This window comes from Nelumbo lutea, chromosome 5 (assembly GCF_056320005.1).
Source record: "Nelumbo lutea isolate HS-2025 chromosome 5, American lotus-T2T, whole genome shotgun sequence".
Taxonomy (NCBI): domain Eukaryota; kingdom Viridiplantae; phylum Streptophyta; class Magnoliopsida; order Proteales; family Nelumbonaceae; genus Nelumbo; species Nelumbo lutea.
Genome location: NC_142688.1, coordinates 75,219,231 through 75,235,230, shown reverse-complemented (window position 1 = coordinate 75,235,230; position 16,000 = coordinate 75,219,231). Strand labels below are relative to the sequence as shown.

At 41.1% G+C, this 16,000-nt stretch overlaps 1 protein-coding gene across 1 annotated transcript in view; it reads left to right on the top strand.

Annotated features, from left to right (window-relative positions):
* LOC148852952 (uncharacterized) overlaps positions 1-15,388 on the top strand; it is a 69,386-nt gene extending 53,998 nt beyond the window's left edge. Inside the window, exon 5 of the mRNA XM_088943711.1 lies at positions 15,042-15,388. Coding sequence (XP_088799837.1) covers positions 15,042-15,206 — 165 coding nt within the window. The 3' untranslated portion in view covers positions 15,207-15,388. The remainder of the gene's footprint in view (positions 1-15,041) is intronic.
* The last annotated feature ends 612 nt before the right edge of the window (positions 15,389-16,000 follow it).

Genomic DNA, 16,000 nt, shown 5'->3' with positions numbered 1-16,000 from the left:
GAGATCGCTAGAGGTACTAGCAGCTATTGGAAACTTGCTAGGGTTGTAGAGTGTTGGTGGTCAGGAAGGATCAGAGAAGACTAGGGTTCAGGTAACCCTAGAAGGCAGCGAACTATTTTTCCTTGTAAGTTGTTACTTTTTTAACAAAAGTTCTTTCAGAGAAGATAGGTTGGACCTATCTGGAGGGGAAGGCCGAACCATTCTAGCTCTTCCTCTCTTCGATTTCCTAGGGTTTTACAGACCCTGAACCGAACTGTGTTCTCTCTACTCTAGGGTTTGAAAATGATCTGCGGCGAGCCCTAGTGGTTGACTGAACCCTGTGATCTACCTAGAGCTACTCTTAAGTTGATTGGTAGGTCCGATCAGATTCTAGGGTTTCTTATTACTGCAAGCTCATCTATTCAGTTTGGACTGTGCGACTGAATTGCTTCCTTTTAGGACTGATTAAAACCCTAACTTTCCCTAGCATATCAGTTTTGTTTTAAAGCTGTTCTCAGAGTTCTAAGGGGGTTAGAGATCTACGGACAACTACTGCTGTGTTGGCTAGTTGGTTTCAGATCAGAATTACTTTGGTTTTGTGCACATACACTGACAATACAGATCAGGCCTATACTGTTTTGATTGTGATTGGTGACTCAAGTACTGTTTTTGAGACTCGACAAAAATGGAGTCTAAGATTCAGGCAGAAGGCAATCTTGGGAACAGCAGTTATGGTGGTGTTTCTGAGATGGGTGGTCAGATTACGACCGCAAAGTTTGATGGATCAAACTATTTGGAATGGGCCCAATCAGCCATGATGGCTATTGGTGGAAGAGGTAAATTAGGGTACCTCCTGGGAGATATGAAAGAACCTTCTAAGGGAGACCCGACATATACCAAGTGGATGCAAGAAAACTACTTGGTTATGACATGGCTGTGTAATTTTATGCAGCCTCATATTAGCCGGAACTATTTGTGGGAAAAGACAGCCAAGGAGATATGGGATGTTATGAAAGAAACTTACTCCCAACCCCTTAATGTTGTCAGAGCATATACATTGAAATGTGAAGTGAACACCCTTAAAAAAGGAGAGAAACTGGTATCAGTCTACTTCTCTACCTTGAAGTCCCTGTGGCATGAGATTGATCACTTAGAGACTCTTGAGTGGGAGAGTTCCAAAGATACTTAGACCCATAGAAAGCACATTGAGACAAACAAAGTGTTTGAGTTATTGGCGGGACTGAACCCAGAATATGATATTGTGAGGCAATAGATTTTGACTAGAGACAGTGTGACTCTCTCTCAAGCCTACTCATTTGTACACAGTGAAGAAACCAGAAGGAAGGTTATGATGCAACCCGTATCAGCCTTTGTAGCGGCTACACCCAAATTAGGGGGTGATTCAGAGAAGGACAGGAGGAAGGAAGACAAGAAGGATGTAGTATGTGAACATTGTAAGAAACCCAAACATACAAAAGAGACATGTTGGAAACTGCATCCTCACTTAGTTCCTGTGAAGTTAAGAAACGAGAAGGGCACTGCTCATGTAGCCATTAACACTGATTCAGCATCCTCATCTGGCACAAAAGGAACATCTTTGGAGACCTTAGCTGCAGTTCGGGCTGCCCTAATATAGCTAGAAAAGGAGGTAGGAAATTCAGCTCAGCCACCACAGCCTCCATCAGCCCCTGTCACATCTGCCTTCGCCCATTCAGGTACTCGAGCTTCAACCTATCATGCCTCAGCTCTAGGTACTACTGAGCCTTGTTGGGTAATAGACTCAGGTGCATCTGATCACATGACTAGCTTGCCTTCACTGTTTACAATTTACCATTTGTCTTCTGGTAGAGATAAGGTATCTATTGCTGATGGCTCCCTAGTTCCTATTTTTGGGAAGGGTGACATCAAGCTTTCAGATACTATGTCCCTATCATCTGTTTTGCATGTGCCTAAGCTTGATACTAACCTTCTTTCAGTCAGTAGTATTACCAAGCATATGAACTACTCAGTAACCTTCTTCCCTGACCAATGTGTTTTTCAGGACTTGGAGACGCAGAAGGTGATTGGGACTGACCGTGAGACGAATGGGACCTATTTGCTTGGGGAGCGGTTCCGTCAGGGAGAGTCAGTAGAGAAGTTATCTTTTGTTTCTCAGAGTGTGAGTCCGGTTATGCTTTGGCATAACCGATTAGGTCATTTGTCTTTTCTATCTTTGCAGAGTTTGTTTCCTACTTTATTTGAGTCTATTGAGTTGTCTCAACTACAGTGTGAAAAGTTGTGAGTTTGCTAAGCATTGTAGAAAGCCTTATTTATTGAGTAATAAAGAGAGTGATAATTCTTTTGATATTGTGCATACTGACGTTTGGGGGACTTATCATATCCCTTTCATGGGTGGTTACAGATATTTTTTGTTATTTGTTGATGACCATACCCGGTTTTCTTGGGTTTATCTGATGCGTTCACGAGATGAGGTACCTTCCCTGACCCAAAATTTTCACCAAATGATTCTAACTCAGTTTGATGCCAAGATCAAAGTTCTTCGATTTGATAACGCAAAGGAATACTTTGCCAAATCATTGACATCTTATCTTCTTCATCATGGGGTTATCCACCAGAGTTCTTGCCCTCATACACCTCAGCAGAATGGAGTTGCCGAGAGGAAGAATAGGCACATTTTGGAAGTGGCTAGAAGCCTCATGTTTACTTCCAATGTCCCTATTCGCTTCTGGGGGGATGCTATCCTCATGGCGGTATAACTTATTAATCGGGTCCCTTCTAGGGTCCTTGATATGCGATCTCCTTTTTCGCTTCTACACCCACGTAAGGACTTGTTTTCTATTCCCCTTAAGACATTTGGTTGCACTTGCTTTGTTCAGCTTCTCGGACCCCATCCCTCCAAGTTCGAACCCAAAGCCTCCAAATGCATCTTCCTTGGTTATGCACAAACTCAAAAGGGTTATTGTTGTTATGATCCTGTCTCCGGGAGGAAGTTTGTCTCTATGGATGTCACTTTCTTTGAGGGGACACCCTATTATCCTCGGGTTGCCCCTCAGGGGGAGAGTAGTGAGAGTGGGGGTTTGAGTTCTTGTCTTCAGGGGGAGAGCAGTGAGAGTGGGGCAGTTCCTTTACCTATTCCTTTGGGTGATGAGAACCGCAATGGTGAGGGTGGTCAGAGGGATCAGGAGTTGAGGGAAAGCTGCAATGGTGAGGGTGGTCAGCGGGATCAGGTGTTGAGGGTTTATCACAGGCAGTGCAGGCAGGTTGATCCTGATCATCAGCAGTCCAGACCAGTTCCAATCTCATCTGCGGCTCCAGGTCTAGATACTTCAGTCCCAGAGCCCATAGAGATTTCCCCTATAGATGATCTTGACCTTCCAATTGCAGTCCGTAAAGGGAAACGACATTGTATCACATCCACAACCCACTGTATTTCCCACTTTTTATCCTATGATCGTCTATCTCCTACCTACAGGTCATACCTTAGCTCCATTTCCAATGTCTCTATTCCAAGAACAGTGCAAGAAGCCCTATCCGTCCCTGAATGGAAAGATGCAATGCAAGTTGAGATAGATGCTCTGTTGAAGAACAACACCTGGGAGGTAGTTGATTTGCCAAAAGGAAAGAAACCAGTTGGATGCAGATGGGTATTTACGGTGAAGCATAATGCAGATGGATCTATTGAGAGGTACAAAGCTTGGTTAGTTGCAAGAGGGTTTACATAGACTTATGGCATAGATTACTTGGAGACATTTGCACCGGTAGCCAAGATAACTACTATTCGAGTTCTTTTGTCTCTTGTAGCAAGTCACACCTGGCCTTTATACCAAATGGACGTGAAAAATGCCTTTCTGAATGGAGATCTGCAAGAAGAAGTTTACATGTGTTTGCCTCCTGGATTCTATGATGCAGAAGTAGGTAAGAAGGTCTGCCGGCTCAACAAGGCTTTGTATGGTTTGAAACAGTCACCTAGGGCTTGGTTCGATAGATTCAGACTAGCACTTGTGAAGTTTGGATATGTACAGGCCCAGTCAGATCATACCCTATTCATCAAGAGGGTGGAGTCCTCTTCGACACTATTGGCAGTATATGTTGATGATATTGTGGTCACAGGGAATGATAGCCATGAGATTGAGTCTCTTAAACAGCTTCTTCACCAAGAATTTGAGGTGAAGGACCTTGGTGTACTTCGGTATTTTTTGGGTATTGAGGTTGCTAGATCCAAACAGGGGATCTTTATATCTCAGAGGAAATATGCCCTAGACCTGTTGGCAGAAACTGGAAAGTTAGGTGTTAAGCCTGCAGATACACCAATTGAACAGAATCTCAGGATTAGTGCCGAGAGTGGGGAGCTTCTGGAAGACAAAGTTATGTTCCAGCAACTGGTAGGAAAGCTCCTATATCTCTGCCTCACTCGGCCAAATATTACCTATGCTATTAGTGTTGTCAGCCAATACATGCATTCTCCTAGAACCACACATCTTCTTGCGACAGAAAGAATCTTAGCTTACTTGAAGAGATGCCCAGGTAGGGGCATACTTTTCAAGAACAACAACCACATGAAGGTGGAGGTTTATACTGATGCAGATTGGGCTGGGAGTGTTGATAACAGAAGGTCTACCTCGGGATATTGTGCCCTTGTGGGAGGAAACCTTGTCTCCTGGAGAAGTAAGAAACAAAGTGTTGTCTCCTGGTCAAGTGCTGAAGCAGAATACAGGTCCATGGCCAATGGAGTGGTTGAAATCCTATGGCTAAGATCTCTACTTGAGGAGTTGGGTATTGAGTATGAGAAGCCCCTGATGCTGTAATGTGATAATCAAGTCGCCATTAATATAGCATATAATCCAGTACAGCATGACAGAACCAAACAAGTTGAAGTTGACCGTCATTTTGTGCGAGAGAGGGTCTCATCTCAAGAAGTATGCCTCCCTTACATCACATCCAGTATGCAACTAGCAGACATTCTTACTAAAGCCGTATCAAGAAAGAAGCTAGAGGCGGATCTATCCAAGTTGGGAATGATGAACATATGCTCCCAACTTGAGGGGGAGTGTAGAGAACAGTGATGTGGGTCCCACAGCTGTGGTCCCACTCTGTCCATAGGGTAGAATGTAGCTAGTCACAGCTGTGGTTATTTTTCTGTTCTGTTATCTCTAGTTTCAGTTTTATATTGTTTGTTATTTGTTAGCAGTTATGATGTAAACACCAAGGGCAGATATGTCCTTTCATGTAACTAGCATAACCTATATATACTAACTTAAAGTGGCGGCGGCAGAATATTGACATTCTGTTCTTCTCCTAAAATTCTGTGTTCTATTGCTCTTCCACCACTCTTTCCTCTACATCTTCTTCACATTCTCTTCTCATCGAACCTGAAATCTCTTAGTGATCAAGACTGAATATCAGTCTTGACAATCTACAAAACAGATTTATTCAATTACTTTTACTCCATGATTTTGTAATCAAGTTGCTCACTGTCTTGCCAAATTCTCTTATTTGTCCATTTATTGTAACTTGGTCATGCCCACCTGATTTCCTGATTCCTTTATTTGGAATCTCATGTAACTAAGTGATTTGTTGAATGGACTAGCCTCCAGGCACCATGTCAAAATAATATATATATCAACCAAACAGCCACTATTTGTTATATACATGCCCATTAGTGGGCCCATGTATCATGTAAGAGAGATTATTAGGGGTGTTGGGCTATGCATGGAATAGGTGTCACGTAGGATGGTTAGTTGAATTTTTTTTATGTAAATAGTAGAAATCTGTTGAATTAAAAAATATGAAAGAAAGTAGTTTCTTGAAGAGAGAAGGAAGAGAGGAGAAGCAGAGAAGAAGAGAAGTTGAAAGAAAAGAGAGCTATGATCTGGCTGCCCCCTTCACTTATTATTTATACTAAAATAATAGAACAGTACAAAGACAACTATGCCCTTATAGGGCGACAAAACATAAAACAACATATATAACACTCAAAAACGTAATCAAATTTGGACTCACATAACTACTGTGGTCCCCACCTCCTATCTAACAACTAACATAAAATATCTACTTAGAAAAACATCATAAAACTAATTAATCTTCAACACTCCCTCTCAAGTTGGGAGTAAATGTCACACATTCCCAACTTGTGTATATCATGTTCAAACTTGTTCCTTGCCACCCCTTTAGTGAGAACATCATCGAGCTGCAACTCTGAAGAGACATAAGGCAAACAAACTTCTCCGGTTGTTACCCTTTCTCTTATAAAGTGTCTATCAACTTCAATGTGTTTTATCCTATCATGCTGAATTGGATTGTGGGCAATATTGATTGCAGCCTGATTGTCACAGTATAACATCATAGGTTTCTCTGCTTTCACCCCAATCTCACTCAAAAGAGATCTAACCCAAAGAAGTTCTGATACACCATGAGCCATGGATCTATACTCGGCCTCTGCACTTGACCTTGCCACAACCGCTTACTTCTTACTCTTCTAGGAGATCAAGTTTCCACCTACAAAGGTACGCACTCCTGATGTAGACCTCCTGTCATCTAAGCATCCTGCCCAGTCTGCATCTGTATAGGATTCTAGCTTCAGATTTTCATGATTTGAGAAAAGAATGCCTCTGCCAGGGTGCTTTTTCAGATATGCAAATATTCACTCAATAGCTTCCCAGTGCTGAACCCAAGGTGCATGCATGTACTGACTCACAACACTGACAACATAAGAAATATCTGGTATTGTCATACACAAATACAGCAGTCGGCCCACCATTCTTTGATATCTCCCCACATCCTTTACCAACTCACCATCCACACCATTAATTCTGTGATTTGGATCAATAAGAGTGTCTGCTGGTTTGGTCCCCAGCTTCCCAGTCTCTCGCGGTAGGTCAAGTACATACTTTCTCTGTGAAATGAAGATCCCATGCTTGGATCTTGCAACTTCAATCCCTAAGAAGTATTTGAGCTCACCAAGATCTCTTATCTCAAATTCTTGTTGTAATGATTTTTTGAGATCATCAATCTCCTCCAGATCATTTCCTGTTACCACTATATCATCCACATACACAATCAGAATTGACACCAAAGCATCTCTCCTCTTCACAAAGAGGGTGTGATCAGACTGTGTCTGTGTGTATCCAAAACGGATGACTGCCCCTCTGAACCTGTCAAACCAAGCCCTAGATGACTGTTTCAGTCCATATAGAGATTTTCTGAATCTACACACCTTTCCTTTACCAATATTTTCATAAAAGCCTGCTGGAATGTCCATATATACCTTCTTCTGTAAGTCACCATTGAGGAAAGCATTTTTGACATCAAGCTGGAACAAAGGCCATGAATAGGTGGCTGTAAGAGATAAAAGGATACGAACTGAACTCATCTTAGCTACTGGTGCAAAGGTTTCTTGATAATCATCTTAGCTACTGCTAGAGATAAAAGTATACCTTTTTGCTACCAACCTTTGCCTTGTACCTCTCTATCTTGCCATCGGTCTTATACTTCACTGTGAATACCCATCGACATCCGACCGTCTCCTTGTCTGGGAGGAGATCAACTATTTCCCAAGTTTGGTTTTTGACCAAAGCATCCATCTCATCTTGCATGGCTGTTTTCCACTCAGGTTTGGAGAGAGCCTTAGTAACATTCTTGGGTATAGACACAAAATCTAGGGAAGAAAGAAAAACACGGTAGGAGGGTGATAAGGCATTGTAGGAAAGATGGTGTGAAATGTAGTGGGTTGTACACTTTCTCTTCCCCTTACGAAGTGCAATGGGAAGATCAAGGTCAGTGGGATCAGCTGCAACAATGGTGTTAGGGACAAAAACATTATCATCAAAAAACATAATAGGCTCAGGATCAAGAGGAATACGTAGAACTGTATCTACCGAATCTGGAGTTTCAGAAGGACTGACAGAGAGTGGTGTGGGTCGAGGATGTGTGGAGTTAACCATCATCTGCCGGCACTGATATTGCTGTGAGGCTGCCCGTAGTGGCTCAGGTAATGAAATTGGAGGTGCAAGTGCTGGCTGAACTGATGGAGCAGGTGGTGGCTGAATTGATGGAAGCACCACAGAAACAGGAAGAGGAACAGATTGTGAGTTCTCTCCAAAACTCTCCCCCTAAGGAGAACCACTCGAGAAGAAGAATGCTGATTCAAAAATGGTAACATCCATAGTGACAAATCTGCTCCTCGACACTGGGTCATAACAGCAATACCCCTTTTGGTTCTGAGCATACCCAAGAAAAACACATTTCTGGGCCTTAGGATCCAATTTCTTGCGATGAGGGCCAAGAATGTGAACAAAAGAAACACAACCAAAAACCTTCAGAGGTATATGAAATATCTCTCCATCTGAATAAACAAGGCTAAGTGGCACCTTAAACCCCAAAGTTCGTGAAGGAGCACGGTTAATCACATGTATGGCTGTAAGAACTACATCTCCGTAGAACTTCACAAGAACTGAAGCACACACCATAAGACTCCTTGCCACCTCCACAATGTGTCTGTTTTTGCTCTCAGCAACTCCATTCTATTGCAGTGTATATGCACAACTGCTTTGATGAACTACACCATGTTCTAAGAGATACGTGGTTAGGTCATTCTCAAAGTACTCTTTGGCATTATCTGATTTAAAAGCCTTAGTTCTCACTCCAAATTGTGTGAGAACCATAAGGTGGAATTGTCGTACTAAGTTAGGAACCTCATCACGTGATCTCATCAAATATATCCAAGAATATCGTGTATAATCATCCACAAACAAGAGAAAGTAACGGAATCCTCCCACGGAAGGGATTTGATATGGCCCCAATACATCAATGTGAACAATATTAAAAGCATAAGTACTTCTTTTATTACTTGGTTTAAAAGACTGTCTACAATGCTTTCCTAACTGACAACTCTCACTCCAAAGTAGATAATTGAATAGACTCAAACAACTTTGGGAAAAGACATTTCAAAGAACTAAAAAAAAGATGTCCCAAGTGATTGTACCAAAGCATAATCTGGTTTACTGACTCTAACCCACTACTACTGCTACTGCTAACATGATGGCCCTGATCTCTCGGAATCTCATCCAGAAGGTAGACTCCATTCACCTCACGGCCACTCCCAATCATCTTCTTTGACTCTAGATCCTACAAAACACAATTACCAGGAAGAAAGGTCACAGAACAATTCAAATCTTTTGTCAAAGAACTAACAGACAGTAGGTTGGTATGAAGTCTAGGGACATGTAAAACAGAGGATAGAGTTATATCATTGGTCACTCTGTCCCCTTCCCAGCAATGGGCACATGTGAACCATCTACTGTAGAGCACAACTGATAGGAACTGAAAATGATAGGGGCATTAGTCATATGCTCAGATGCTCCTAAGTCTATAATCTAGGGAGGTCCCTCCTTACCTAAAGTGGATGTAAGATTCACAGTTGCATATGAACTACCTGTATGTGCAAAGGAAGTGGTGTAGTTGGCTCCTGCATTCTGCTGTCCATCTGGAAGGTTAGAGTTGGGTGAATCTTTCTTACTCATAAGTTGTCCAAACCTCTTCAATTCTATTCTCACCATTGCTATTGCAATGGATTCCCAATCAGTTTGGGAGAGAGGGGCTGAAGTGTTAGACAGTTTTGTATGCCCTTAGCTTCAATCAAAATTGATGTACTTTATGAGTTTATTGTAAATGAATAAAAGTACATATTTGATTCATGTTCCCTTGGTATGTTTCTGTGTATTACCCTTAAACTGGACACTTATTGAGACTCGTGTTAGTTTTGAATGTTCACAGCCAGTGGGTCGGTCTAGGGAGACCCATCCTGACAAGGCTGACACTGTGGTGCCACCAAGTCGGTTGGGGTGGCTTGTCTCAGCTACCGGGGTGAGACCCTAGGCACATACAGTGTGGGATTAATTGAATCTTTGAACTGGACCAGATTTCCAGTATTGCCCTGGACCTTGAAGATTGATGGGCAAAACTAGAAAGTTACACCCGACCCCTAGACTCGATTATGATACTACACTAGGTGTCGGATCGGGCTGTCTTTGATGTACCAATCAGTGAGATCCTTAGCGGGGGTCAAAACCTAGGTATGTTGGGACAATCCGAGAATTCATCTGAGTGGGTGATCATAGTGATAGGATCAGCCCCTTTGTCGGACAAAGGTAATGATCGGGGATGCACTCTCACTGTTGGAAACCAAGACTGCCGGCAGCCGATTTCAACCGTTGAAATTTGTTTTTGCGAAGTATATTTTATATGAGATATAAAAGTATATACATTATGGTTTCTAAAATGTTTGCAAAATGTTTTAATTCCCGGGATCCATATAAGTGGAGAGTGCAACACTGTTCCTTGCAGCCGAGGGAGAGGTCCTCTCTTGTCGGGCAGTGTATGATCATTATGGGCTGAGAGGTTAAGTGTAAGACCATTGAGGATAATACCTGATGGGCTAATCTTGCATCTGCCCACAGTCCCTTGGTGTTACAAGGTGGCTTGGCCCAGGGACCACTTAGGGTAAGTGTTGGGCCCATAGAGCCCATTTGATGGGTTTCAGGGGGTGCACTGTCTTTAACAGTGTATTCGACTAGGCCTTGTAACAAAGGCTGGGCCGAACCCATGTGGCTGATGTATAGATCAATGTTTGGGTCCCACGCCATACAAGGAAGCCCAACTGGGCAGCAGTTAGGAAGGTTAAGTGAGCACATAAGCTTAATGGGCCTAAAGCCCATTTCGAACTGGGCTATTAATTTAGTTAATTAAAGGGGCGAATTCTGAGATGGATTAGCAGTTAGGATAGGGTCTTAATCCTATCCACTCAGAGAGTCCAGATCTGAATGTGATTCAGATCTAGAAACCTCCTAATAAGATTAGGATAAAGCTAATCTAATCTGCAGATAAGATAAGGGTTTATCCTTATTATTAGAAGAGAAGGCTGATCCAAATATGATTTGGATAAGCACCTCCTAATGGGATTAGGAGCTGATCTTTTCAAGTTAACAAAAGGAAGGAGGGGGCGGCAGCCTAGAGAGAGAGACCAAGAAACACATCAGATCCTCTTTAGTGCTGAAATCAAGAAGAGAGAATTCTGCACCCTGCGAATACTCTCTTGCCGCCACTCTGCTCTTGCCGCCCTGTTTGCCAGTTCGATCTCCAGCTGTGGGAGAAGTCAAGATTGGATCTTGACATCAATTCTTTGAGAAAGGATTGAAAAGGAAGCTGTGCTCACGTTCCATCCTGCTGTTTCTTGCGAAGGACAGAGTTCTTGGGGAAGAACACTGCTGATTCTGCTCCATCCTGCACTACGCCATCTTCAGTGGGAGCAGTCTTTGGATCCTTCCTTGGGCGTGAACACCTTCGTTGGGAGATATTGCTTCTCCGTATCAGGTATCATTCTCTCCCATTCCTTTTGGTTCAGATCTGGTTCAGTTTAAGGTTCAAGATTTATCATTGAAAATATGATTTTCTAAATAGGGAATATGATTCCCAGTTGAAGGGAAAGAAAAATTTTTGAAATTCGCCCCTTATTCCGCAATCTTTGGGTGTCCATGTGATGGATCTCTCATTCCCTTCATGAAGAGTCTCCTATAGTGGCTACATTTGCATTTCCCTTCTTGTTTCTTATCCGAGCAGGCATTAGATTTGGATGAAGCTTCCAGCAAGTGTCCCTAGTATGCTTAGGCTTCTTGCAATAATCACACATTAAGTCCTTCTTATCTTCCCTTCTAGTCTCACTACTCCCCCTGTCTCCATTCGGCTTAGGTTTTGTTGTACCAACCTTAGCCGATTGGTCAATCCTAGGTTGTCTCAGCATTATATTCCTCCTACTCTCCTCTCCAGAGATAAAAGCATAGCCCTGAGAGAGTGTCACACCCTCCCTAGAAAGAATATGCTGCCTAGCAATGTCAAATTCAGGGTTCAGCCCTGCCAAGAACTCAAAAACCCTATTCCTCTCTACCAGTTTGTGATAAGTTGCTGCATCATTTACACTTTCCCATACCACAGTTTCTAAGTGATCTATTTCCTGCCATAGGGTTTTCAGCATGGAGAAATACGTAGCAAGAGGTTTTTCTCCCTGTTTCATACTTATCACCTGATTTCTTAACTGATAGGCTTTGGCTTCATTTTGCTTCTGAGAGTAGGTTTCAGTCACTCAATCCCAAATTTCCTTAGCAGTATTAGCCCATAGGAATTTTTTTTTGCAATATGAGGTAATATAGAATTACACAGCCAGGACATTACCATGTAATTCTCTTGCACCTATCGGGAAGAGTCTGTATCAGGTTTATTCTCCTCCCCAATGAGATGCCCTAATTTTCCACGGGCACCAATAGCCATCTTAGCTGATTGTGCCCACTTCAAATAATTTGTACCATCAAGTTTTACTGTAGTAATTATCTCAGACCCAAAAATATCACTACTGCCTCCAACACCCAGTCCCATAGTACCGGTAGATTTCATCTCGATATTCCAACTCTCGATTTTACTTCAAACAGTTCAACAGTAAGAAAAAATTGATTGGAGACCTTCAAAAAATAATTTAGTACCACACACACAAAAACCAACCCTTCCAGAAGAAGAAAACCCTAGTTGGAGGGAAATCTCTCTCCTCCCCACGCCTCCCAACAGAGAGAAAAGTGAATCGATCACTCTGGGAGGCCTAGAAAATTTTAGAAACCAAACCACCCTCTTCAGAAAATCAAAAGAAAACTAACAATACTTGGGCGCCCAAGATCAGATAAAAAACAAAGAGTCCAACTTTTCTGGGACTCTTCCCCGTACTCCAGTTTCCTGATTTTGATGTTGAACAGTAAATCACCTTCCTGATGTCTAGATCTCACCAAGAACTCCAAGAACAGGGCAATCTATAGCAAATCGATCTGCCTTTTACTATTTCATGCAATCGGTTGATCTAGGGCTGCATGAGAATGCTTCAAGAAACCCTAGCCGATGCTCTGATACCAAGTAGAAATCTGCTGAATTAAAAAATATGAAAGAAAGTAGTTTCTTGAAGAGAGAAGGAAGAGAGAAGGAGAAGAAGAGAAGAAGAGAAGTTGAAAGAAAAGAGAGCTATGATCTGGCCACCCCCTTCACTTATTATTTATACTAAATTAATAGAACAGTACAAAGACAACTATGCCCTTATGGGGTGGCAAAACATAAAACAACATATATCACTCAAAGAACATAATAAAATTTGGACTCACATAACTACTGTGGTCTCCACCTCCTATCTAACAACTAACATAAAACATCTACTCAAAAAAACATCATAAAACTAATTAATCTTCAACATAAATAAATCATGTCAGTGGGTTGTTTGAGTCAATTATCTTGTTATGGGCTTAGTAGAGTTGCAGTGGGCCACGTAAAGTATGTGTTGTGTGTGTGTGTGTGTGTTTATGAAAGTTGTGGGTCATGGAAAGTTGGGTTTATTTACATAAAACACTCGACTAACAATCCTAAGCGGTACCTATTTCCATTCAAAGCCCAACACCCCTAACATCTTTCTTCCATGATACATGGGCACATAACATCATATGCCAGGAACATTACAATTATTGTTTTGTTCAGAAACAGTTATAAAAAACAACTCAGTTGCCATTTTCATCACTAACGTCATCGTATCAACTTTTATTTGAAAATATTTTCTCAAGAGTTTTGTACTTGCCATCCTGTTTAAGTATTCTAACTGGCGCTAACCACTGGAAGACTCTGAAGTTGGTAAGAGTAATATGAGTTACGTTCATGGTTGCATTGTCCTGGACAACCTAGTCTTATCCTAAACAGTTGGAACTGAAAACTTCAACTTATTTTTCCAGTTAAAATATTCTGCTCCTACGTTATTTATCTCATTCATTTAAACTGTTAAGCATTATCTAAACTGCCATTCCTTAGCGTTTTCATGTTTATTTGTTTTACATGACTCAAAATCAAAATAAAAATCAATTTCTTATGTTATCAATGATTGCCGTTATCTATGTGCGAAATGGCCTTTGATCAGGTAGAATGGAAAAGAAGATTTTGTGTTATCAACCTCTAATGGGTTAGGATAAAGCTTTTCCTGTGCTTATGTTAAGTCAAGTTGCTCTTAATTTATATTTTTAAGCATCAATTTGCTGTCCCTAATCCATGAACACTCATTTGGGTAGGGGGAAGCAAAGGTCTTAACTGCTGTCAAGGCTTTTCCTATAGGCAGGTCAATATTGCAAAAAATGCATCTGGACGCAAACATTTGTTTTTAGCCAAACTGACTTTAACTCAGTGGGCTACATTCTCTTGGATCTCGCCCAGATGTTAAACCAGGACAAATGGATTTATTATATAATAGAATTTTAGAAAAATATAAGAAGTTACTATTAAATTTTTGCAACTGTTGAAAGTTAAATCTAGTATGTATAACCGGAGTATATTTGGATTTTATTTTGGCTGCTAGGCAATCAACCAAGACTGGAGCACTTTGCCTTTCTTGATTGGACAGATTTTATTTTGGCCAGATGCTTATTATTATTATTATTATTATTATTATTATTATTATTATTATTATTATTGTTGTTGTTGTTGTTGTTGTTGTTGTTGTTGTTGTTGTTGTGTATTGTTATTGTTATTGTTGTGTTGGAAGGTTTGGCTTCTTATATGGGCATTCAACAAACATTTGAATTTTAGTTGTATTGAAACACGGTTGAGTAACAAGTCCAATACAAAGTCAAAGTACTAACAGAAATAAAGAATTCAAACTTTAAAACTAAAAGAACCAATTCGAACAGAGATGTAATTCAAACTCATTAACAGCTGTAAAATAAAAAGAAAATTCAAACTCATTGACTTCCCAGAGTCTTATCTTTTGCAGCTTCTTATCTATCTTTTGTTTTATTATATTCAGAATAATATCCTTGAAATTCCACTCACTTTCATTTTTCAAAATCATGAAAAACAAGCAAATTGTATTGTACCAACCCTTAATCAAATGGTGGCTAAAAAACATGAAAATGTTACTAATCTTTCTGCGTCAATATGTAGTTTTTAATCATGAATATCTTATTTGAAGAAAATCATAATTTGGTATCTTTACATCTCTGCAGTTGTTAGGGTGGCTTGTTGCAGCACCTTTCATTTTGACCATACTGTATGTGATATTTCTTCCAATTTTCAAGTACCTGGTTCCAAAGTTCAGTACCCTCCCTTCAAGCCCTAGCAAGCCACTGATTTCCCATACAGATGTCCGGCTTAAGGTAAGAGATGTCTAACATCTCCTTAACTTTCTTCTTTCTACAACCCAAAGATGGAATGGGTCATTGTGTTCTAACAATTGTACATAAACTTTATACTGAGATCAATGCTGTATAAATAGATTGCAACTCTGTTCCTGGGGCGATGGTTCTATTGAAATCTCTATACCAAGTCGGGAATAGTTGGTGTTTTTATTTCATATTATGTTTTTATTCAATGGTTTAGAAGAAATTAATTTGCTCATAGAGATTTCAGCATGCACATGCATGTTCAACGGTTAAAGTTACGTAGCCAGTTCTTAATTAACCCAATTTAGAGAAGGGTAATGTTTAAAGTGTGGATAAGATATGCCCGATACAGGGCATATTGTGGGCCGGGTGGAATGGCCTAAACTGACACCATGCATGCATAAGTCTCTATTGGTTGATATAGACTATTTTTCTTTTGAATTTCAAATTATAAATGTAGTGATGTGGGGTGACCCAATCCAGCCCATTTGAGGACGAGCGCCAGATCTGGGAGTGAGATCCGCTACAGCAGGGGTTACCCTGCGCCACTCATACGGAGCCAATCATGGGGCGCCCATGCATCCCATAGAGCTCTCTGGCTGCCCCCGTACGACACCCATCTCAGGCGTTCATCTCCACCTACCTCCAGACAGCTCAAGTATAAATAGGGGTGCCCCCCTCTAGGTAAGAGGATGGATCCATTTTACAACCTTATAGTCTGAACTTGGAATTGGGCTCACAGATCAGATCCTGGTTCCCCTCTTCGTACCTCGTACTAACTTGATCGCCGAAGACTTCATCTC